We start from the raw sequence: 26,323 nt of genomic DNA, 5'->3' as shown, positions 1-26,323 counted from the left end.
CTGGATTCAGGAGGACTTGAGTTCAAATTCGACCTCAGACACTTGACACTCACTAGCTGTGTGACCCTGGGCAAGTCACTTAACCCTCATTTCCTCACCCCCCCCCCCATATATAGAAAAAATCTCCTATGGGTGATTCTTTCTCCCTGTGGTCAGCACAGTATTTCAATAAAACTTGGGAAACTGAGTCACTGAGTCTTACCATTCTTTGGGACGCCTCACGATCAGTTTGATCAATTAAATCCACACCTACATCAATAATATATAGCATTTATCTAGCAGTTACTTCGTTCAAGGCACTATGCCAAGCACTTTACAATTATTATCACATCTGATACAAACACCTTGGGAAGTTGGTGCTATTATTACCATTTTCATTTTACAGATGAGGAAACTGAGGCAGACAGCAGTAAAGTGACTTGCCCAGGGTCGCAGGGCTAGTACGTGGGGCCAATTTTGCACTCAGGTCTTCCTAACTGAAGGCCTGGCGCTCCATCGGCTGTGCTACCTTGCTGCCTAATATCAATTTGAAATAGGATAAGATTCATCTTCAAAATGAACATGACACAAAGGTGCATGACAAATCAGGAAGGAGCAGAAACCTCAGCCAGTCAACAAGCACTTATTAAGTAAGCCCCTACTATGTGCCGGACACTAAGCTAAGCGCTAGGGGCACAGAGAAATGTGCAAACTGTGCAAACCGCCTACAACTAAGTGAAAACTACTCGGTAAGAGGTCGGGAGCGCGGGCGGTGGGATCCTAAAGGAGCCCGGGCTGGGAGGCTTTCCGAGCAGGCAAACAGGTTAGGCGATGCCCGGGCTTGGGAAGGAAGGATGACTCCTAGGGGCCGGGAGGCGGCGCCTCCCCGTGATTGGCCAGGAGCCCTCGCCGCAGCGCGTCCTCGACCCCGGAAGTGTGCGGTCTTTGGCTCGCGCCTCGCCCGGCGTTTCCGGGAGGGAGCTCTCCGGGTGTTCCCTCGGCGCCGCGCTGGGTACCCGGCTGTGCGGGGCCTCACCCAGCGTTCGGCGCCGAGGGAGGGGCTCAGGCGCGCGGCGCCCAGCTCGCGGCGCCCACGTTCGAGCCGGGCCTCCCTGGGCTGCGGCAGAGCCCGAGCCGCAATCCGAGGAGGAGGGCGGTGGGCCCAGCCCCGCCGCCCCGGCCGCCGCCATGGTGCAGATGGAGACGCAGCTGCAGAGCATTTTCGAGGAGGTCGTGGTGAGTCCGGGGTTGACTGTCCGCAATGGCCGAGACAGCCGTGGGATGGCGGGGAGCGGGGAGAGTCCTTCCCTTGCTTTGACACAGAGTCGGAACGTTTGGGCTCCGGTCTCGACGTGACACAAGCATTGATTAAGTGCCTACGGTGTACCAGGCCCCGGGCTAAGCGCTGGGAATACAAAGAAAAGCAAAACCAGGCCCTGCCCTCAAGGAACCCGCAATCTAATGGGGCGGGGGGGGGGGGGATGAGGGGGGGGGATGAGGGGGGGGGGGGCTTAGCATGCAAACAGCTCCATAGAAGCAAGCTGCCCTGGTCTCCTGAAGGGACTCTCCGAGGGAAAGCAGCAGCAATGATAGCGACCAGGAAAGCATTCTTGCAGAAGGTAGCCTTTGAGCTGAGCGTGAAAGGAAACCAGGAGGCCGAAGGGAGATGGGGAGAGCCTGCCAGGCATGGGGTCTGGAGCTGGACAGCCAGAAGCCCCGCGTCTCTCAGTTGTAGAAAATGCGGAGCGGAGCCAAGTGTAAGAAGATTGGAGAAAGAAAGGGGCATGCCAAGGATAATAAGATTTTATGTTTGCAACTTCTTTTAATGCCTTAAAAAAAAACCTATAGTAGCTTTCTTGTAAAACTTTGGAAGACCAAAGAGGTAGTCGGCTTGGGAGCCGCTAGAACCTATGGAGTAGGGAGATGATACGGTCAGATCAGCTTCTTGGTGAGCACAGTACTCCAGGTATGAAGGTTGAGGACAGTTCAATGAGTTTTTCACCTCTCTTATTGGAAAACTTAGGTCCTTCTTAATGCAATCCCAAATCCCATGAACTATTTTGGCTGTTGGCTCATCAATACTGGACTCACAGTTTACCAAAACCCATAGACTTTTTTTCAGAACAAAAATTGGGGCAGCTCTGACTAATGTTGTGACGGGTCAGTCAGCCTGATGACAAATAAGGAGATCTGGGGGAGGATCCATCAACTGCTGTCTACCTTCATGTCAGGTCAAATGTAATTGCAGCCTACTGCTAAGGGTACTTTGGGCAGGATTGCTGACCCTCAGTAGTAGCTTTCACCTCTTTTGCTCAGAGCACTTAGAGATATGAGGTCTTTCCTTCATGGGAGAAACCGCATGCCTGGCTGAGGAAGAAAATCCCTGGGCTTCCCACCAGCTTTAGACCCTACAAGTTTCCTCATACCTTAGATGGTCTCCCTACCATTCTGCCACTTCAGTTCCTACTTCTCCAGAGTTCCTTAAGTGTTACCTTCAACATAAGGCCCCCAAGTTACTTTGTATCTCTGCATATTTTTCATATATTCATATTCATAGGATCATAGAATAAGAAGGCACTTTAAAGGCATCTAACCCAGGCCCCTTATTTTATAGAAAAGAAACTGAGGTCCAGCAAGTTTAAGTGACTTGCCTTAAATTACTTCCTCTGATAGAATGTAAACAAAAAAATTTTTTTTTTGGTGAGTCAGTTGGGATTAAATGACTTGCCCAGGGTCACAGAGCCAGTAAGTGTTAAGTGTCTGAGGCCGAATTTGAACTCAGGTCCTCCTGACTCCAGGGCTGGTGCTCTATCCACTGCACCATCTAACTGTCCGAATGTAAACAAAAGGAGAACAGGGACTATTTAATTTATTTCTTTGTATGCATAGTACCTGGCCCATAATACAGTAGGTGCTTAATAAATGCTTATGATCTGTTGATTATTTATTCCAAGTTAGTTTTGGTCCTTTATTTTGAAAAAGGTTCAATTTGACTAAATCTGACAGAAGTTAAGTAGTTTGTTGAAGGACACACAATAGTATGAGAGCCCAGACAAATTGGGAATATGTTTAAGTCCTCTTAATATTTAATGAGATTTTTGCTCATTTATTTTACAGAAAACAGAAATCATAGAAGAGGCATTTCCAGGGTAAGTATAATGCAAGATAAAAATCCTTTTATGCGGTATCCATTTTTGTTTGTTTTTCCTTCCTTCTCTGATTTCATGCCACTCTAGATATACTTTAATCAGCATCATATTTGGTAAATAATGAGGGATTTATTTGAGGTTGCTTTTAATTATGATGGTGACCATTTGTAACAGTAGTAGATGATAACAGTATTTTCTTTCTTTAGCATGTTTATGGATACACCAGAAGATGAAAAAACAAAACTTATCAGCTGTTTGGGAGCTTTCAGACAGTTTTGGGGTGGTCTTTCTCAGGTGAGCACTAAAGTTTAAATCCTAACATTTCGTATATAGTATTGTGTTGTTTTTTTTTTTTTTTAGTGAGGCAATTGGGGTTAAGTGACTTGCCCAGGGTCACACAGCTAGTAAGTGTTAAGTGTCTGAGGCCCGATTTGAACTCAGGTACTCCTGACTCCAGGTCCAGTACTCTATCCAAGTATTGTGATTTTAAAATATTTTTTTATATGCTATCTTACTTGATCCTTTTAAGCCCTATAAGGTCAACAGGACAAAGATTTTCTTTTTAAACTTCATTTGGTAGATCAGAAAACAATCCCAGAAGAAATGTATAGTTACTTCATTAATGTGAGGAAACCAGGACTAAAACTCCTATATTTTGCTCTAATATAAGCAGCCCTCCATATTGTTTCTAAAGATTCAAAGGATGGGATTCTGTAGCCCATTCCTGTTTTTTGGTGGTGGTGGGTTGGAGTAAGATTCATTGTGTCAAACTAAATATTTTAATATCTTCAAAATCCATACAGTAGAGGGCATCTAGGTGGCGAAGTGGATAAAAAGCACTGGCTCTGGATTCAGGAGGACCTGAGTTTAAATCCGGCCTCAGACACTTGACACTTTCTAGCTGTGTGACCCTGGGCAAGTCACTCAACCCTCATTGCCCCGAAGATAGATGGATGGGTGGGTGGGTGGGTGGGTGGGTGGGTGGGTGGGTGGGTGGATGGATGGATGGATGGATGGAAACATTTTTATTTATTTAAAGTTTTTTTTTTCTTTTTTTGGGGGGGGGGCAGTGAGGGTTAAGTGACTTGCCCAGGGTCACACAACTAGTAAGTGTCAAGTGTCTGAGGCCAGATTTAAACTCAGATCCTCCTGAATCCAGGGCTAGTGCTTTATCCACTGTGCCACCTAGCTGCCCCTATTTAAAGTTTTGAGTTCCAAATTCTGTCCCTCCTTCCCTCCCTCTCCTCTCTATTCCCTGAGATGGCAAGCAATCAGATATAGGTTTTACATGTGTAATTATGTAAAACATTACCATATTAGTCATTTTGTACAAGAAAACTTGAATAAAAGAAAAATAGATGAAAGAAAGTGAACAATGAATGACATGCTTCAGTCTGTGTTCCATCAGTATCGGTTTTCTTTGGAGGTAGATAGTATGCTTCATCATTAATCCTTTGGGATTGTTTTGGATCATTGTATTGCTGAGAATAGTTATGTCATTCACAGTTCTTCTTCAAACAATATCACTGTCACTGTGCACAATGCTCTCCTGGTTCTGCTCACTTCACTATACATCAATTCATACAAGTCTTTCCAGGCCTTTCTGAAATTATCCTGCTTGTCATTTCTTACAGCGTAATAATATTCCATTACAATCATATACCACAGGGGGGCAGCTAGGTGGCGTAGTAGACAACCACCGGCCCATGACTCAGGAGGACCTGAGTTCAAATGTGGCCTTCAAACACTTGATGTTAGCTATGTGACCCTGGGCAAGTCACTTAACCCTCATTGTCCTGCCAAAAAAAAAAAAAAAGATTTATAATCATATACCACAGCTTGTTTAGCCATTCCCCAATTGATGGGAAGCCCTTACTTCTAATCCTAGCTTTTCCATGGATTAGCTTCATGACTGTGTGAATCACTTGCCCCCTTGTTTCATCATCTGTAAAATAACAAGATTGGATTGGATAAGGATTTCTTATCCTGGAGTCTGTGAAATTGGTTTTTAAAAATATTTTGATGTGGTTTTATTTGTAACCTTATGTATTTTATTTTTATATATTTAAAACCATTATTGGAAGGAGGGGATTCCATGCCCTTTACCAGACCGCCAAAAGGGTTCATGACACAAAAAAGTTAAGACTTTAAGACCTGGAATAGATGATTTCTTTTTTTTTTTTTTTTGGTGAGGCAATTGGGGTTAAGTGACTTGCCCAAGGTCACATAGCTAGTGTCAAGTGTCTGAGGTGGGATTTGAACTCAGATACTCCTGAATTCAGGGCCGGTGCTTTATCCACTGAGCCACCTAGCTGCCCCTTCATCCTTCGTTTTCAAAGAGGACTAATGACATAACTGGTGACGTCTTGACTTGGGGCATAAATTGGATTTAAGTGAGACAGAGTTGCACAGAGTTGTTAGCTCCATTCTCTCTTCCTGCTTTATCAGAGTCCAGTAGCAGGACAAAGTTCTAGGTGACTGGTGATGGCTCAGGATGCAGTAGATGATCTTTTCTTGGCTCTAAATGTTCCACAGCACGTGCTTCAGCCACCTTTGTGGCTGTTGGAACAAACTGTCCTCATCTAGCCATTCTGCCACAGAAAGTCTTCACATACATGGGGTAGACATTCCCCTAACTCACCTATAGGTTTGAAGCCTGCCAGTTACCCTCAAACTAATTTAGCTGGCCTGCTGAGATGGTTTGCCAGGTTGTGGCCGCTGTGTATGCTACAGCTTCTTGGAGCCACAAAGTGAAGCTCTGGTGAAGGTAGACATCGAAGATGCATGAGCAGCCCTGAAAATGGTTCAGTAAGCCCTCATATCAGAGGTGCTAATCCTAAACACCCATACACTCCAGTATATGTGGCACTCCACAACACTAAAGGGGTAGGAAGAAATATTTTCATCTACCATCCCTCCACCAGAGTCTAGGGAAGTCAGAACCAAACCTCCCCTTCCTACAATTTAATAGGACTCCAAAAAACTAGTTCTTTTCCTTCTAAGCTAAAGCCAGGAGCTGACCAGGGGTGTTACCTCAGCAAAAGGTGACAGGCTTCAGATAGAAGATAGAAGATTGGGGGGGACAGGACAAGGTCTGGCCTAGAAGACTTTTTGAGCAGCGACATCCTGGTGCCTGATTTGACTGTCTTTTGGATGTTGTTGGGACAGTCTACTGAAAATGTCCTGTTTCCACAGTGTTTCTGCCAGTACAGAGTTGGTCCATTTGTTGGGCAGAACTGGAACTAGAAATTGTGCATCTGTGGAAGAGATAAGAATATGTTCTCATTTGGGTGGAGAGAGACATGAAACTCAGGGAAATTATTGCATTTGACTAATGGAGCTTCTAATCTAGCAAGCATCTATTAAACATTTGCTGTGTGTCAAGCACTATATGTAGTGCTAGGAAACAAAGATATACCAAAAAACAGCCGCAAAAACTGAAGATTGTTGAAGCTACAAAACATCCTCTTGTCGCTGTCCATTTATTTTTATATAATGCCAATTTATATATAATGGAAAAGTCTGTTTCTGTATTTGCATTATAACTAGGAAAAGCTTAGCCATGCTACTGTCATGTCTTTTGCCCTACCTTCAAGTAGTAATTATCCTTCAAAAGTATTCACTTCAGGACAGCTAGATGGCGCAGTGGATAGAGCACCAGCCCTGGATTCAGGAGGACCTGAGTTCAAATCTGGCTTCAGACACTTGACACTGACTGACTAGCTAGACACTGACCCTGGGCAAGTCACTTAACCCTCATTGCCCACTCCCCCCCAAAAAGCTTATTATTAAAAATACTCCTTTCTTTTTTAAACTTCTAACATAAACTCCCAAAGAATTCCTCAAAATAGCATATCATGCAAAAAAGGTCCTGGTATTTTGAGGAGAAATGGGATAGTAGTGGTATGTAGATAACATTTCTTTTTGCCTTACTGGTCTCCTATATTTCTTTGCTAATTTGCAACAAAGAAACTAGATGAAGATTCTCCCACAGACCATGAGAATATTTTCTAGCAATGTATTCATTTAATAAAATTTTACTCTAACTGGATATCATAATGCCTGGATAATTAAAAGATATGCCTGAATTTTTTATCTTGTTTAATTATCTTTTTAATCCTTATAGCTGAGTATTTCAATTGCTTATGAACCACTAGCAAATTATAACTGCATTTGCCTTCTTTTCCAGGAGTCTCATGAACAGTGCATCCAGTGGATTGTTCGGTTTATTCATAGCCAGCATAGCCCTAAGAGAATATCTTTTCTGTATGACTGCTTAGCAATGGCAGTGGAAACTGGTCTTCTTCCACCCAGGTCTGTCCGATACTAAGAAAGAACAATGCAGGGTGCCTTTGCCTAGATTGACATTATTGGTGATATAGTTAGTATAAGGGATTTGGGTGAGAAATTTTGACAAAATGAATGTGGTGCTCTCTGCACTGTGGTGAAAGTAAAACTCAGTTATTAGAGGAAAGACAACATGAAGAAAGCATTTCGGCTAGGTCCACAGTTTCTCAGGTATGACACAGCCATCCTGGTTAGAGTTCAGCTTTGTTTCTGGGAGACACTGCTCAGTAAAAGCTATGACTATCAGGAACATCACTCTTAAATTTCCCTCCTACCCCAGTGATGCTAATAACTCTGGGACACCATTATTTGATTTCCAGGTGCCATCATTTTTTTGTGTGTGTGAGGGGCAATAGGGGTTAAGTGACTTACCCAGGGTCACACAGCTAGTAGGTGTCGAGTGTCTGGGATTTGAACTCAGGTCCTCCTGAATCCAGGGCCAGTGCTTTATCTGCTGTGCCACCTAGCTGCCCCCAGGTGGCATCATTTTTATGACTATAGAGCTTTACTTTGGTTAATTCTTACAGTTAAAATCTATCTGGGGCAGCTAGGTGACTCAGTGGATAGAGTACTGGTCTCAGAATCAGGAGGACCTGAGTTCAAATCTGGTCTCAGACACTTGACACTTACTAGCTGTGTGACCCTGGGCAAGTCACTTAACCCCAATTGCCCACACACACACACACACACACACACACACACACACACACACACATCTGTCTGGCTTTACCTTTCATTGTGGGTACATTTTCCATCTATAGAAGCATTAGTGCCAAAAAAAATCTACCTTGTAGCTTCTTGTAACTTTTCAAAACTTAATTTGCAAAGTATGACTTAGTAATTCTGTTTTATATATTTATATATATATGTATATATAGTTATATATAGTTAATTTTATGTTTAAATGACTAAGGTATATAAAAGACACCTTTGAACAACTACTCCTGTATGATTAAGTTAAAGCACTTTGTAAAAAAAAAAATTGCTGAGTTTTAAAATTTTTTGTTAGTAGCAATTGGAATGAGAGGGAAACATCATCAGTTTCCCCCAACTATTTCATTTCCTTCATTTAGCAAATCTCTCTCCAAAAGAGTGATTATGTGGTAATCCAGTATCCACACTAGTGAAGGGAAAGCAATGGAAAATTCAAGATTTCCCTGCCTAAAAATAGGTTCATTAAATGAACCCAGATGGATACTTATATGTGGCATTATTAGAAGGGGGAGATTTTACCTAGTTTTAGGGGTTGAAAGCAAAAAGAAAGGAAGGAACCATACATTTTTTATAACAAGTTAACCAATCTATAGGGGCTTGAATCTTCCTAAGGATTTCTACCTTTTAAATTGCCTATGGTGGCTTTGGGTTGTTCTCTCAAGTGAAAAATCAAAGCTTAGAATTATTTTTCCTCCTTGTGATTCTATTTATCAGATAGGGAGAGTAAACCCCCAATTCACAGTACACAAAGATTGTGTGGTAACAGGGGGAAATAGTGCTATAGTTTTGTAATAATGTGTAATGCATGTATGTTTTGTGACAAGCAATATTGATTCAATTGCATCCCCTTTGAGGGAAGACAGTACTTGTAGTTACACAATTCTAGGGAGCAGTACTCGTACAGTACACATAAGAGATTATGGAAATTGTAAATCAGACACGATGAAATGAACAATAGTAGTCATAATAGGCCTACAATATTGATAGCCCTACTCAATTTTAGATATGTCTTTTTTCTTAAATATATACTGCTGTCTCAAAACTGGTACTTCTTTTCTATAGGATGGTTTGTGAATCCCTGATAAACTCTGACACACTTGAATGGGAAAGAACACAACTTTGGGCATTGACCTTTAAACTGGTTCGGAAAATAATTGGTGGTGTGGATTACAAGGTAGTATATTTTTAGTAACTTGGAGTGATTTTTGCTTTTTAAAGTGATAAGCATTTTTTTTTTTAATTCTTGAAGGGAATGCTAAAGAATATTTTAAAACTGAGCTCAAAAGTATATTCTGATTGTCCCGCCTGGTAGATTTTTTTTTCCCAGATCAATAGAGAGGACACAAGTTTCTAATGACTTTTGTACTCTCACTGTCTTTGATCTTATTTGCTACAATTCTCACAGTCCTGGAAAGGGGTCTGATTTTCATACAGAAAAATCTATTCAACAGAGCTAACTTTTTTTGTTGTTGTTAGCTGTTATTAAAAAGTATATCCTAATACATGCAGAGGGAAGTGTTTGAATACTTTTTTTTTTACAACCAGCTTTATACTATCAATCATCAAAGTGAATATATATTCAATTCTTTCTCTGTGCCAGCCATTGTGAGAGGCACTGGATGATACAAAGACAAAAATGAAAGTCTCAGCCCTTAAAATGCTTATACTGATTTGGAGCAGAAAATAAATCCTTAAATAAGTATGTAGAGAAAATATAAAATATACCAGATGGGTTTTGGAGAAAAGCATTAGGAGCTGGGCAAATGGCTTAATGTGATATCTAAAACTTTGTCCTAAAGGAAGCAAGAGATTTCAGGATATAGAAGTAACAGGGGAGTGCATTCTAGGGAGAAAGCCAGTATGAAAGCATGGGGACAGGAGATGTTCTCTGTTAGTATTTCTAAAAAGGCCAGTTTGGTTAAAATGTAAGAATAATGGTTGGAAAGCCCAGTGGGGCCAGGGCCTTATAATGAAGATCTTTAAATGCCAAAGGGGTGAGTCCATACTTGTAGGAAGCTTCTGGAGTTTATTGGGTAGCAGAGTGACGTGGTCAGACCTGTACTTTAAGAAAATCACTTTGCTTTGTGAAGGGTGATTGATGATTGGGAAGCAGGGGATGATACATGAGGCAGGAAAACCAATTAAGAGGCTGTTGTAGTAATCTGAGGAAGAGGTGATGAGGGCTTTTGACCTATGGTGGTCATATGAGTAGAAGGAAGGGAGAGAGGGAGGAAGGAAGGAATTATTAAGTGTCTACAATATGCCACAGTTAAGTGACATACCTTGAGTCACAGCCAGGAAGTGTCTGAAGCCAGATTTGAACTCAGGTGTTTTTTTTTGTTTTGTTTTTAGTGAGGCAATTGGGGTTAAGTGACTTGCCCAGAGTCACACAGCTAGTAAGTGTTAAGTGTCTGAGGCCAGATTTGAACTCAGGTACTTCTGAATCCAGGGCCGGTGCTCTATCCACTGTGCCACCTAGCTGCCCCAATTTGAACTCAGTTTTAACTTGGTTTTTCTTTTTTCTCTGTGTTTTTTTCCTCCAACTATCAGGGTGTACGAGATCTCTTAAAAGTGATTTTGGAGAAAATCTTAACAATACCCAATACAGTGAGCTCAGCCGTTGTACAGCAGCTTCTAGCAGCAAGAGAGGTAACTTACATATGCACCTGAATTTGACTTCTAAATATCATTCCAAAGTGCCCTTCCAGTCTATTCAGTCCACTGGTTTTCAGATTTCTAGATTTCATGGAACTGTGGAGCAAAAAAACCTTAGATCATTTTTCTAGATTCTTCTTACCACCAAAAAAGAAGATAGAGGAAAAATCTTTAATACTAACAAAATTGCATTACTTTAAATAAGTAATCGTTATTATGAAATCCAATGATTTTATTTGATTTTTGTTAAATATAGTAAGAATATTTGATAAAGGCAAGTATAGATATTTGTATATTATTAATGACATTGTAAGTGGCATAAGGACTTGGAATACTTATGTGCATTTTATGTTGCTGTCACTATTTTTGAGTTTTGAGAATGAGTGTCCCACCTTGTTCAGGCTGTCATTCACACTTCTTCATTGAACAATATTGCTGTCACTATGCACAATGTTCTCCTGCTCACTTCACTATACATCAGTTCATATAAGTCTTTCCAGGCCTTTCTGAAATCATCCGCTTGCCATTTCTTATAGCACGATAATATTCCATTACAAACATACCACAGCTTGTTTAGCCATTCCCCAATTGATGGACATTCCTTTGATTTCCAGTTCTTAGCCACCACAAAATGAGCTGCTATGAATATTTTTCTACAAATTGATCTTTTTCTCTTTTTGGGGATGTCTTTGGGATATAAAATTAGCAGTGGTATTGCTGGATCAAAGCATATGCATGGTATTAGAGCTCTTTGGGCATAGTTCCAAATATCTACCATGTCTATCCTAATTGGAAATTTGTTCTACTTTAGGCAGCTAGCTGGTCCCCTTGCTCTCTTGGAAGCTCACCATATTGGTATAGTACTTATTTCAGACACTTAATTGGTTTTAGCCCTTCAGCAACTCAGAACTCAACTCCCAAGCTCAAGCAGTCTCCCAACATCACCCTCCCTAGGAGCAGGGAATACAAGTCTGTGCTCCTATTCCCAGTCATTGGACCTATTTTAAAGGCTTTCCCTAGAAGGAAATCAATCTGTCAACAACCTACTCCAGTATTTTAATAATCCTCGTTATGGGGAAACTGCTTCTTTATACTTAAACTAAATCTTTCTTGTACAATACAATCTCTGATGTTGCTAATTATGCCTCTTAAAATCTTTGACAATGATTTGACAGTGAAAATTCTGTCAAAGAATATTCAATTTGGCTTGAATCAAATTTGTGTCTTACCACAGGTTATAGCTTATATTTTGGAACGAAATGCCTGTTTACTACCCGCCTATTTTGCAGTTACAGAGATCAGAAAATTATATCCTGAGGGGAAACTTCCACACTGGGTAAGTTTTACCAATTCCATGGTTAGGTTTGAACAGCTGTTTCTGATATTGCCATACTAATTTGGATGGACTAAATATTGGCCATAAATATACTATTTTTCAATACTATTTTCCCCATACTTTTTTTTTCCTCATGACTGTAGAGGGTGGAAAATTTGCTTAATTTTGTTAATTGATTTTGAGAGTTTCATTTGCCACAAGGTAATCTGGACATACTTTTAAAAATCAAATAGAGATTTAGTATGTAGTTAGAGGGCCAGCCTCCAAAACAGGAAAAACTGGCTTAAACTTCTTGCACTGATTGTACTGTCTTTGTGACCCTGAGCTGTAGGCAGCCCATTGATGGTAGGGACTTCCTCACCTGGGAATTCCCTCTAACAGTGAAATCACAAGGTCAATACCCTTTCCTTATACATGTAGATGTATACTTAATTCAGGTAAAGATAAAGTGGCAAGTAAATATTCTTTAAGATTGAACCTTGCATACTAAATCTGCCTTGTTTTTATTTTCTTTTTAAGTTATTAGGCAACCTTGTGTCAGACTTTGTGGATACCTTCAGGCCCACAGCAAGAATAAACTCCATTTGTGGTAAGACTAAATTAAAAGGTAAAATGTTACTGTCTGTATTAGTTTCCAAATTTATCTTGTAGATATTGAATTCCAGCAGAAGAAAAGTGTTTCTAAGCAACTCACGCCAAGTGAAACTTGTACCTTTATCCACTTCTTTGATTCTTCTGATTTGACATGGTCGGTTGGATATCTCGTGTAGTCTTGAAGAACTTAACATGTGGTTTTCCAGTTTGTCTGTCCTGAGATATACCTTAAGACATTCTTGGGGGCAGCTAGGTGGTACAGTGGATAAAGCACCGGCCCTGGATTCAGGAGTACCTGAGTTCAAATCCGGCCTCAGACACTTGACACTTACTAGCTGTGTGACCTTGGGCAAGTCACTTAACCCCAATTGCCTCACTAAAAAAAAAAAAAAAGCCATTTTTAAGGATCACATTCCCTTCAGAAATGGCTTTAGTTCTTCACATATAAACCAGTGGTCTTCCAAATGTCCAACAGATGCAGAAATGACCTGCCAACTTAGTTAGGCCTCATCACCCAAGGGCTCACAAGTATTTATCAGGATGCCATGCAGAGGAGGGCTGAAATGTCAGTGATATGCTTCCATTCCAACATGGATCTTATTCTTTTCTGTATTCGTAAGGGTAGAGCTATGGTAGTAGAAAGGTAGTAAGTATAAATTGACAGGTGAAATGGTAGTTCCCCACATTTGAAGACTGATTGCTTTTCTTCTCTGTTCATTTAAGCTTGGCTTTCTGTGTCTGCCCCACCCCCCTGCTTTCTCTTTCCCTTGGTCATCATTTGTTAGACAATATCTAGTAGAGGAAATGGAGTGACAAATGAAGAAAGGTTTAGTGAAATTGTTACAGTTATAATGATTAATAATAATAAATATCAATAATAGTTCTATTAATATGTGTTGCTATACTGTTACAGAGCCCTTGTGTCATTTGATCCTTATATCCTAGTGGCATAAATAGTGCTATTATTGTTCCACCATTTTTAGATGAGGAAGATGTCCAGTGACTGCTAGAAAACTGATTTGAACCCAGGTCTTTTGCCTCTCGGTCCTGTGCTCTTCCCATAATACTTCAGTCATAGTTTCATATCGGTGAACTATCTGTTTATATACATAGAGCCTTCAAAAATGTCTTAGAAAGTTAGAAGTTGGGCCGATATTGTCACCGTCATCATCATCACATTACAGATACAGAGCTAGAGGGACCTGGGCGGTCACATAAGTCATTTTATACACGAGGAAACAAGCCCAAACAAGTGAAGTGACATGCTGAAGGTCACACAACAGAGTGCCAGATTCGGGACTAAAGCCCAGTCCCCAAACCCCAAATATAGCACCAGATATTTACCTGCTTCCCCAAAGGAAATTGTGATCCCTTTGGCACAAAGATGGCATCTGATGCTTGAGCTTGTATAGGCTCTTAGCAGGACTTGTCTTAGGAGAGTATTCTGTACTTTACATGTGAAATCATCAAAGCAGCTAACTATATTTGTATATTCATAGTTTTTAAGACTGTGTATGCCTATTATCATCATTTGTTTTTGGTTTGGGGAATGGATAATTAAGAATTAGAATTTGAAATTTATTTGGTTTGACCTTAGAGATTGTTCATTTTGGGAGAGAAAATTTTTTTTTTAAATTTCCATCCACTTTTTTTTTTTCCTGTAGTTGGTTAGTCAACATTATTCAACAGTTACTATGTGTCAGGCTGTGCTAAGAGCTGGCAATACAAACATAAGCAAAAAGAAAAACAGTCTCTACACTCATTGTGTTTATATATTTATTTAAAAAATTTTAATTTAATTTAATTTTTAATTTGTGGAATAAAACAAGCATTTCCATAACATAGTGTAATAAATGATTTCACATGAAACTGTAAATCTATTATATCTAACTTTATTCCTTTTAAATATGTTATATGAATTTCTTTATTTTTCTTTCCTCCCCCTCTCCCCGCCCCCCCAAGAGCTGACTACCATTAGCAGGGTGTGAGAGAGAGAGAGAGAGTGAGTGTGTGTGTGTGTGTGTGTGTGTGTGTGTGTGTGTGTGTGTAAAATCATTCTGTACATCTATTTATTAGTTCTTTGGATACAGAGAGCATCTTCATAAGTCATTTGTAGTTAATTTGGGTATTTTAAATAGACAAAATTACTTATTTGCTCAAAGTTGTACTTAAAACAATATTGCTGTTACTGTATACATTATAATGTATATAATAAGGGGGCAGCTAGGTGGCACAGTGGATAAAGCACTGGCCCTGGATTCAGGAGGACCTGAGTTCAAAGCTAGCCTCAGACACTTGACACTAGCTGTGTGACTATGGGCAAGTCACTTAACCCTCATTGCCCCACAAAAAAGCAAAACAAACAAACAAACAATAATGTATATAATATATATAATGTATACATTATTCTCTTGGTTCTGTTCATTTTACTCTTCATTATTTCATGCAAGTCTACCCATGTTTTTCTAAGATCATCAAGCTCATCATTTCTTATAGCACACTACTATTCCATCACTTTGTATCTTTGGGTGAATTGGATTTTTTTTTCCTTTTTGGAAAATAATCTATAAACAGAAGCATTAGTATCTAAACTGTCTTCTAGACCTTTTTACACACAAAAGAATAGAACAAAATAAAAATATTTTTTAGTTTATTTTTTATTATGAGGCTTTGTGGTTCTGAGTTTTCAGACCTTTTGCAGCTTCTCTGTGCTTGAGCAGTTCAGTTGAACTTGAAATTCCTTCCTCATCCTTTGTTTGACATGCTATTTTTCTTTTATCAAATGAGACAAAATCCCTAAGGTATCACCTGAACATCTGAAACAAAGGATAGTAGCAGTCAAGGAATATGACTGGAATACTCCTGCAACTTCTCTTACAAGGTTATATACATTATGGTTTTCAAGTAAATAATTTGTAATTTGAGGTTAAAATAACAAGGTTGAATTTTATGACCCTCAGAGGTGAGGCACCATGCATGGGCCAAGCATTGCATTTACTCACATGCGTTTTGTGTAATACATGCAGGGCGCTGTAGTCTCCTGCCAGTGGTAAATAACTCTGGTGCCATTTGTAATTCCTGGAAATTGGATCCTACAACACTTCGTTTTCCTTTGAAAGGCCTTTTACCATATGATAAGGTATGTTGTTACCATGAGAAATTGAATTTAATCACACTTTTGGTACATACGATAATCTTTAATCATAATACACCTTTTGTACAATTGTCATCTTTCTAGTCCCAGGCATCAAGTATCCAGCTAAAGATAGTGATGAGGCATAATCAGATTACTACATTACTTAAGGTCCTTCAATAGTGTTTAGTATTGTTGCTGCCTCTGTGCCAGAGGCCCTTTTCTGGCTGAGCATTTTCAGGTAATTGGGAGGCATTTAGGCAAACCAGACAGGGTGAATGATAGAGACTAAGACAACTTCAGATAGTATCTTAGAAACTTTTCACAAGATGAAAGAGGAACATGGATTTTTTTTTTTTTGATAGAGGCAGAAATCATAAAAATGAATAAACTAATCATGTGGCAAGTAGTTCTGTAATTAATACTACTAGATAGAATGAATCAGCATGTTTTCTTATTTTTAAGTTATTCTAGTACAAAGAGATTAAGGTACTTGCCTAAGAACATATACAGCAAGTTAAAAATAAAAGAGGTGGGGCAGCTAGGTGGCGCAGTGGATAGAGCGCTGGCCCTGGAGTCGGGAGTACCTGAGTTCAAATCCGGCCTTAGACACCTAACACTTACTAGCTGTGTGACCCTGGGCAAGTCACTTAACCCTAATTGCCTCACTAAAAAATAAATAAATGAAGTGAAGTAAATAAATAAAATAAAATAAAATAAAAGAGGTATCATCTTCCTTCCCAATCTGGTTTACTTTCTACCAAAGAGTGCTTACTCAAAAGTAATAAAAAAACAAATTTTTAGCCATTTTTCAAATCATTTAAAGTTAAAACTAATTTTGATCTTGAAGCAACAATTTTCTTTATTTTTTAAAGGATCTGTTCGAACCTCAGACTGCTTTATTGAGATATGTGTTGGAGCAACCTTACTCCAGAGATATGGTCTGCAATATGCTAGGTTTAAATAAGCAGGTACTGTACTATGCTATAAGCCTAGTAAATTCTGCATAGAATCTGCACTATTCTTTTCTCTTTTCTTTGCTATAGCTAACTGAGCAAAACAGTTTAGGATTATTCAGTGATTTTCTTTTTTATTTAAAATAATATTAGGTTTATCAAACACTATATGGTTCTTATCATTTATTATTGCTTTGGAGATGTTTAAATTGAAAAGTAGATATTTTGAAAGTTGATTTTTTTTGCATTGCTTTTTTTTCTATAAGGCCAGCCTCAAGTATACCTTTTGCCAGATAAACCTACACATGGCTTAATCCTAATATTTTGTTCTTTACGGTTTTCATTCTGTTGCGGTGGCGTTGTGTTTTGGTTTTCTGGTGTTTTTTTTCTCTATTGTTCGGGTCTCTAGTTTTTTGCAGCATTATTACCTTTGTCATTTTTCAGTATTACATCATTGGAAAGTTGAATTTTCTTTCTTCTTTTTTCTGTTTTTGGTTATTTTGTTTGTTTTAAAGTAGCTTGACATGTGGGAGGGCTTGTTCTGACTCTGGGTTCCTTGAGGCTGGCCTCATAGTCACTGTTTTGTCTTTTCTTTTTTTCTTCCTTTATTTTTGTTCTGTCCTGTCTTGTCCTGCCCATCCTCCAATGCTCTAGACCTTGAACATTGCTCAGGTATGTTCACAACCTTACTGTTGTATTGTGACTAACGATACGCTGGCCGCTTTGTAGCCACTGATTCCATTTAGAGAATACATGTATGGTCGGGGCTTGAAATTGGCAGGACCATGCTGAGACCAGGGCCACTAAAAAATTTCTTCTTGGGATGTGAGAGTTGTTTTTTATAGCTTGGTTTTTGGTGGTTTTTTTTTTCTTTTTTGGTGTTTATTTTTTTTTTTCTTAAAAGACTACAGTCATTACTCATTAAAGCCTGTCATTTTTTTTGATGAACTGTTTTCCCTTCCCACTCCATCTTGTTTTTCAAACTCCACAGCTGAGCTAAGGTTTTAGCTCGCCTAGTGGAAAAATTTGTGGTGGCCTTCATCTTTCCTGACAATTGAAAAAGCCATACCCTAAAACAAAACATATCTTTCTGTTGCTTTGTTAAACACTTTAATAGAGAAATACTGTCTTTAAAGCTGGAGTGGTAAAATTGTTACAGTAAAGGCTTTTTTGGAAATATGGGGCTTTACTAAGAAAGGTAATATTCTTAGGTAGCCCCTAACTACTTGACCAATATTCTTCTTTGTCAGTCTTTGCCAAAAGTGTCCTCCTCCAAGAGCGAGCTTCTCTGAAATCAAAGCTGACTTGTTATGGGGGAAATACACTATGGCCTAACTATATCAACCAAACTCTTATACTGTCCCAAGTCTATTTCCAGGACTTTTCACCTTTGAAATTTTGAGGAAAATAGTGGTTCCACTTGTTTTTGTTTAAAAATTTTGAGCCCAACATATTAAAATAGACCAGTTGAAAAACTTACTTTTTTATTTTAAAAAGACATTGTTGTCTAGGTTATATAACATAGCGTTGCTGCTTGCAATACTATAGTGAAGGTTGTGCCAGTGCTTCCATTTATAAAACCCTATTTTTAAGGACATATAGCTTGGCCATAAAACTTGCTCAGTGTTGAAACTTTGCATGCCAAACCTCACCCTAGTAGCAGTATCTTTTTTATTATTTTAATTTTTTATTCTTAGTAAAATTTTACCAAGTTTCCTCTGTTGGACAATCTTTTGTGCACGTGCAACTCAAATGATTTCACACTACAATATATGATAGTTATCTAATTGTATATTCCCATTGAACATTTTAAACACAAAACCTCTTAATAACTCTGATCTACCTTCCCTTGAACAGAGGTAAGTATTTATTGGACTTTTAAAAGATGGTCAAAAAATGCCTAAATCCCAGTTTTTTTGTGGTAGGCCTTAGACACACATCACCTCCTTTTCAGTTTCCCGGATATTGTATATATGATATATATGATAGTTAATCTGCATGTGATTTTTCTCAAGTAAGTCACCTATACCAGCTTTTTCCTTTGGGAGAACAGGTTTTCTCAAACCAGAAGTTGCCTGAAAAAGTTCCAAAAATTTTGCTAAAACAAGTGTAGTCCTGGGCTTATTATTTCAGTACCAAGTTTCAACCTAAAAAATTTTATGACTAAGAAATAATTCCATAAAAAATAAAGTTTATAATGGAAATGCTGACAGAACATTTACCACATCAGTCCTACTGTAGAATATGCATCATCAAAATTTTATACTTCATCAGTAATTGCTTTGTAGAAACTGAGTAGATTGAAGCAAACATGTTAACTGGATTTTTAATAGTATATTTTTACCCATTGGAAAGTAGCATAGAAAATAAGAAATGTGTACATTCCGTGAATCAGGTGACTTAAAATATTTACTAGGTCAATAAGTGTCCTCTTTTAGCATTATAGTACTATACACTATACTATACTTGTCCTTTCTCTGCTCTTCCATAAATATATCTTATGCTTGAATATCTTTCAAGAGCTATCTTTTTTACATTTTCCAGTAGGAATTAGACTAATTTTTTCAATAAAATGTTCACACAACATCCTGAGGATCAGTAATACAGAATCCACCTAATAGCATCAACTTCGAGGTCAATAATTACATAGGTAAAAGGATCATCTGTACTAAATAGACTTGCATAAACCAGATGCATTTCTTTTATTAGAGGTTTTAATAAAAATAGCTCAGAATTATGATTTGTGGCTTGCAAAGGACTTCCTACACAACACCAATATAGTTAGTGTAAATATTTCCATTATAGATCAGGAAATTGAGTCTTAGAGAAGCTAAGTAATTTCCCCTTGCTTATAGAGCTAGCAAATACAAGAGACTAGTCTCCTCAAACCCAGATCTTCTGACTCCCAGTCATTTTCTGCCATACCACATCACTTGAATTATTGTAGCATTTTTTAACAGTTAGTAGGGCAACACAATCATGAGTAGCAACCAGGGAAGTACCTTTTTTTTTATGCCTGATGACCCATTACTTATTCTTTTCCTGATCAGAGAATAAATTGTGGGAAATATGATAGAGAAAGGGTTTTTGACTTAATTTACTATGTGGCTAGAATGTTGAATTAGTTCCTAGCTTCAAAATGAATCTTGGGATTTTTTTTTTAATCACTCATTTCCCAGAGTAAAGTTTTTGCTTTTTTTAAATGTTATAATAAGAACTTTGACAGCATTATTATAATATGAATATGATCACGTCTGACTTTTTAATGTAGAAGAAAAGTTACTACTATAAGCAATGGCAAACTTTATATAACTAGTCATTTCAATGAGTCATAAAAATGTGAATGTATAAATATTTCTCTTAATCTTTTATGACTTGATTTTCCAAGCTAAAGGTTTAAAATCAGATATCATGAAATTTAAGCTGTTAAAAGTAGAAGCTAGAATGTTGAACTCTAAAATACTAGCATTAAAATCTACTTTAAGATAGTTTAAAATAATCAAGTATGTACTTTACTAAAATCTAGCTTTCAGTGAAGCAGGTGATTAAAGTTCCTTGATAGCATGATATTTCCATGTTAATAAGTGTTTCACTCAAGTAAATATTTTTAAACTTAAGTATTTCTAAGGCCTTTAGCAATTTAGAAATGACAAGCTCCAGAAGTGAAATAAAAAGTAAGATGTCTCAGTGAATCTTTTAGAGCTTGCCTTTAACCTAGTGATAACATTAATTCAGAGATTCCAAATGCTTTAAGTGATAATTCTTATAATTCTCATGATTCTCTGTAATGTAGCAAGATGATAAATATGAATATCTCTATTTTATAGTAAGATTTGATGCCTAAATAGTATATTTTATAATAGTTATACAGTAATAAGAGACAAATAGATATAAAATTAAGTTCTTGAATCAGTCTCTTGCTTAACCCATGGACTATATGATCTTTTGCTCTTTCTATGTTGAAGTTTTATAGAATAACAAAACAACATACTTCAGCTTTCAGAAACATTTGCCATCTGAACCAATAAAACCTGGGAAATCTAGAGATAATATTAATCTACTTCTATAAAGCACTATGGAGAGTCACAAGCACTTTGACCTCATCTGCAGAAAGTCTTTGGGTATTGGCTTGTTTTGTTCTAGAATCACTAGTTGGAAGACCATGTTGGTTTTCCCTTTGAATTTCCTAGTATTTCTCACTTTGTTAGAATCCTATTACAGTAATAATGAACATTTTGGCTTTCCTCTTTAAATCATTCTACTGACCATAACTATTTTACCACCACAACCCTTCTGAGAAATAGGTAGGTAAGTATTATTCTGATTTTTTTTTAACAGATCATAGATACTTAAAGAAAAGCTCTAAATTTGACTCAGGTTATCAAAATAGATTTCATTTAGTTTGTTCTTTGTTTATTGAAACACATTGATGGGGGAATCATCATTGGGGAGGGAGGAATAGATCACCAATTGGTCAGTTTCTGCTCCTTAATAAAATACTAATTACTAGTGACAAATTCCTACTGGAAATCCTGGCTTCACTTCTTTTCACAAAATTTTCTGACTCTTTTATACTTGGAATGACTTCACTCTAAATTTGTGTTGTCTTGACGCCCTTCTTGGGTTGTTGGTGGTTAGCAGAACTAGTGAATTTCAAGCCCTGTACACAGTAGTTTTGCATGCTGAATTACAAAATAGTCTGTAGTGTTGTCTGTTGCACTTTGCTCTGCTTCATAATGATTAGTTTTGGAGGAAAAAGTACTGTATTTTCAATTGGTGGTGTTAATATTGCTATTGTAAACCTGTAACGTGGTTGAACTGTGATCATGGCATTGTGTTTTTGGAGAGAACATGGAACAGCAGTTGATGCTTACTGTTTTGATTAATTGTTCGGTTTTTGCATGCCTTAAGAAAGTGCAGCTAGATTTGTAGCTTTACAAGTTTGAGCTGGCAAAAAGCATGCAAAAGAGGATATGCTGTTCATTGTATAGTATTCAAAATTGTCCCCATTTTTGTACTTTTCTCCTGAATCAAAGAAATAATATCCCTTTTTCATGGCAAAAGGCAAATATAATAGCATCTTTAAAGTATAGGAAAAAAGCATCTTTCCTTTAACAATTCTATTTACTAAAAAAGGCTGTCATGTCAACTGCCTGGCTACTAAGACACATAACTTGTTTGCTAAGAAAATGCAAGAACAACTAAACAAATTTTGTGGATGTGTGGGTGTATTTTTTAAAATAAGTATGTTTTCAAAAAACAATTTGAAAAAACAAAGCACAAATCTTTTTGCCTCTAGAAAGGGAAATTGCATTTTCATTTTTTAGTTTTTAAGCTCAGTTCTTTTCTTTCTTAAAAATAGTTTTTTGCTTTGTTTTATAATTAAAGCTGCATTATGTTTGGGATTGTAAGAGGAAAGCATACATTTAGCCATTTTGTGACCAAATTTTTGGAGAGGATTTTTTTTGGGGGGGGGGGAAGTGTGGCTAATTTAACATATAAAAATGTCTTTGTGCAATAGAATTAGGTAATTTGTACAAAAAGACTTAGACTCTTTCTAAATAAACCTGTGTATTCAAAGGTTTAGACAGAAAACAAAAGGCCTTTTAACTTTAAAATGAGGCAAATGGCTCACACCTAGCTTTATTGCCCTATCATAAATCATCTAGAGGCCTTGAAATCCTAGACTTTTTTATACATTCTTCTGAATAAATAAAACAAGATAATTTTGAACAAAAGCAATCATATGGTTAAAAATAAGTTTTTTCCACTTGGATTTAAATCAGAAATGCCATTGGAGGTTTTGTGGAAGGGCTGTAGAGCTTTTTATTGAATAGAAGTTATCTTCTGTGACATAGTGCAGCTTTAATAAACCAGCCTAACTTTAACTTCTTAAGTTCAGACTTCATTCCATGCTTCCCAGCCTCTTGTTTAATATTGTCTGTTACCTGATGACTTCTAAAGCTAAACAAGAGGCTTTTGGAATACTGCATCTAATCTCTGTCCTACAGCACAAACAGCGCTGCCCAGTGCTGGAGGACCAGTTGGTGGATCTGGTGGTTTATGCCATGGAACGTTCAGAGACTGAGGAGAAATTTGATGACGGGGGAACCAGTCAGCTTCTGTGGCAGCACCTCTCAAGCCAGCTCATTTTTTTTGTACTTTTCCAGTTTGCAAGTTTTCCTCATATGGTCTTATCTCTTCATCAAAAGGTATGTATTAGGCCTCTTCAGTGGGGACTATTAATTTAGGTTCTAGTTTTCTTTTTTTAAAAAAATCTGTTGTAATTTCAAAGGACAAAACTTGATGTGGTTTTAGTGTTGGCAAATAGAAATATTGAGACTAATTTCAGCTCCATCATGATCTTTGGCAGGTTATTTAACCTTTTTCCTTACCTGATAAGGTGGGTTAAAATTCTGTGTCTCAGATGATAGAAAGATCGGTAATAAAACAAAATTTATTATTGTTACACCTATGATTTAATGACTCAAGAGTAGATTTTTGTGAAGTTCTATCACCAGAAAGTTGGCTGCCAAGAGGCCACCAGTTTTGGTTTGTTGGTTTTTTTTTTTTTAGCCATAGCACAGGAGCCAGTCATCTAAGACATGGGAATGAATCACCAAACCACTGAAATTATGGACCTTTGAAGAATTGAAGTACTTTGCAAATACTAAAGTTAGATCATAAGTTTTCTCAGAGTAGAATTTATATTCCACAGATTCTGCGGTCAAAATTCCTCTGTTTTGTAATGGAAGTTCCTATCAGTGTTGGTGAACTGAAAACTAACAATCTCTGCTTTCAAACATCTTTTACAGTTAGCAGGGCGAGGTCTTATTAAAGGCAGAGACCATCTAATGTGGGTACTGCTACAGTTCATTTCTGGAAGTATTCAGAAAAATGCATTAGCTGATTTTCTCCCTGTTATGAAGCTCTTTGATCTTCTTTATCCAGAAAAAGAGGTAAGTTTGACCATTCAGTAGAAAATAACATAATTGATTTATATTAAAGGTTCAGTATAAGGGAGGTGGTATTGCAGTAATGGAAAGAATACAGATAAGAAGTCAAAAGACCTGGGTTCAAGTCTTAATTATGACTAACTGTGTAACTCTGGGCTTTAATTTTCTTATCTGTGAAATGAAGAATAGACTACTTGATTTCTTTTTTTTTTTTTTTTTAGTGAGGCAGTTGGGGTTAAGTGACTTGCCCAGGGTCACACAGCTAGTGAGTGTGAAGTGTCTAAGGCCGGATTTGAACTCAGGTACTCCTGACTCCAGGGCCGGTGCTCTATCCACTGTACCATCTAGCTGCCCCCTACTTGATTTCTAAGACCATTTTACAGGTGAAAAAAATTATATATAAAGTGGTTGTAACTTGCCCAAGGTTATGGAAGTTGTTAATGATAAAGGGAGTACTAGACTCTAGGGCTTAGAACACCTAGTCCAGAGCAGATTTGATTAATTATATCTCTTTCAACAAACTTTTGTAATGTTATCTGTGTATTTAGTTTATTTCATATATATATATATTTTGCTTCATATTTTATTTTTGTGTTAAATATTTCCCAATGTCTTTTTTTTTTTTTTTTGGTGGGGCAATGAGGGTTAAGTTGCTCAGGGTCACATAGCTAGTAAGTGTCAAGTATCTGAAGCCAGATTTGAACTCAGGTCCTCCTCAGTCCAGGGTTAGTGCTTTATCCACTGCTCTACCTAGCTGCCCCTGATTAATTATATCTTGACACAAAGTTTATGTTCAAATTCTTATAGTTCCTTTAAAAAAAGTTATTGATGCTTTTTTGTTTTCGTTATCAATGTCGTTTCCTTGTATATATCAAGTAAGCAAGCATTCCACTTCACTGTCCCTAGAGAAAATAAGAAACCACTGAAGTTTGTTAGATGGAGAATGACATGGTAGGACCTCTGAGCTTTAGGAATATCAATTTGGCAGCTGTGGGGTAGAGAGAGACTTGAGACTGATTAGGTGACTCTTGCAATAGTCCAGTCAAAAGGTAATTAGGGCCTTGTAAGTGAGGTGAAGGCAATCTATGTGAGAGATGTTATGGAGATAGAATCAACAGGATTTAGTGACTGATGGGATATGTGGAGTGAGGAAGAATGAGATAGAGAAGTTAGGAAGAGGGACAGATGGGGAGGGAGGAGGGCAGGAAGATGAGTCTGTTTAGGATATGTCAAGTAACCTATGAAACATAGAATTAGAAATGTTTATTAGATGTTTGGTGATGTGGGAGGAGCTCAGGAGAGCTAGAGTTGGATATGTAGACCTGGAAGTCACCTTTGTAGAAATGATAATGAATCCATGAAAATTGATGAAGTTACTAAGAGTATAGATAAAGAAGAGAATGCAGAACAGAGAACATTCACAGTTAGGGGACAGATTATAAATGATAAACCCGGAGTGCTCAGACAGGATAACCAAAGTAGTTATTGTCAGGAAAAACCTGAGAGGAGAGAGTATGCAAGAAGAAAGGGAGGATAGGCAACAGTGTAACTTGCACTTTGCATCAATTGAAACAAGACTTCCAGTTTTTCTCTGAATTCATCATACTTTTTTTTAGCATGAGGAAAAATGAAGCAAAATGTGTTCCCACTGGTTTAATAATGACTAAACACATGATAATATTCTATTATCATTCTATTTAAGAATATTCTGTGTTCAGGGGTCAGCTAGGTGGCACAGTGGATAAAGCACCAGCCCTGGATTCAGGAGGACCTGAGTTCAAATCCAGCCTCAGACACTTGACACTTACTAGCTGTGTGACCCTGGGCAAGTCACTTAACTCTCATTGCCCCGCGCACCCCCCCCCCCCCAAAAAAGAATATTCTGTGTTCAGCAGTTCTTCAGTTGGTTGGGTACACACTTTGTTTCTAGTTTACAGGACATTTTTCTAACCCTTTGTCTTTGGCCTCTGAGGAACGCAAATATGATTGATTATGGGATCTCCAGCTCAAAAGAGAATAAAAAATTTAATAACTTTTCCTGTAATTAACAATTTTTTTTTCAAAATTCCAGATTGTTTTTAGGTATATACCCAGCAGTAGGAACTCCAGGTCACAGGATACGAAAAATTCAGTAACTTTTCATATAGTTGCAAATCATTTTGCAAAATGTTTGGACCAGTTTGCAACCCCACAATCTATTTAGGAACTGTTTCCCTGCAGCCCTTCCAACATTGACCATTGTCATCTTTTGTCATCTTTGCTGATTTGCAAGTTGTAAAATGTGAAACTTCTGGATTGTTTTGATTTGCATTTCTTTTATTTATGATTTGGAACTTTTTTTCAAAGGGTTGTCAATGGTTTGCTATTCATCTTTTGAGAACTATTCATGTCTTTTGATGGGAATGGCTTTTTGGTTATTTTAATATTATTTTGCTTTTCAAGTGACAGTTCATTTGTGTGCACCTTTTCTTCCTTTTCACAGAATGTAAGCTCCTTCAGGACAA

At 37.8% G+C, this 26,323-nt stretch overlaps 1 protein-coding gene across 2 annotated transcripts in view; it reads left to right on the top strand.

Moving 5' to 3' along the window:
* The first annotated feature begins 962 nt into the window (after positions 1-962).
* MED23 (mediator complex subunit 23) overlaps positions 963-26,323 on the top strand; it is a 58,519-nt gene continuing 33,158 nt past the window's right edge. The window contains exons 1-13 of one of the 2 annotated variants that reach the window (XM_044004270.1): positions 963-1,215; positions 3,097-3,128; positions 3,335-3,422; positions 7,318-7,442; positions 9,252-9,363; positions 10,740-10,838; positions 12,079-12,180; positions 12,700-12,769; positions 15,801-15,913; positions 16,783-16,878; positions 17,518-17,535; positions 22,875-23,075; positions 23,679-23,822. In XM_044004270.1, the coding sequence (XP_043860205.1) occupies positions 1,168-1,215; positions 3,097-3,128; positions 3,335-3,422; positions 7,318-7,442; positions 9,252-9,363; positions 10,740-10,838; positions 12,079-12,180; positions 12,700-12,769; positions 15,801-15,913; positions 16,783-16,878; positions 17,518-17,535; positions 22,875-23,075; positions 23,679-23,822 (1,248 nt within the window). In that variant the 5' untranslated portion in view covers positions 963-1,167. The remainder of the gene's footprint in view (positions 1,216-3,096; positions 3,129-3,334; positions 3,423-7,317; positions 7,443-9,251; positions 9,364-10,739; positions 10,839-12,078; positions 12,181-12,699; positions 12,770-15,800; positions 15,914-16,782; positions 16,879-17,517; positions 17,536-22,874; positions 23,076-23,678; positions 23,823-26,323) is intronic. The other variant, XM_044004272.1, reaches the window with a different exon arrangement.

This window comes from Dromiciops gliroides, chromosome 4, assembly GCF_019393635.1.
Source record: "Dromiciops gliroides isolate mDroGli1 chromosome 4, mDroGli1.pri, whole genome shotgun sequence".
Lineage (NCBI taxonomy): Eukaryota > Metazoa > Chordata > Mammalia > Microbiotheria > Microbiotheriidae > Dromiciops > Dromiciops gliroides.
The sequence above is the reverse complement of the archived record's forward strand: the minus strand, read 5'-3'. Positions and strand labels throughout refer to the sequence as shown.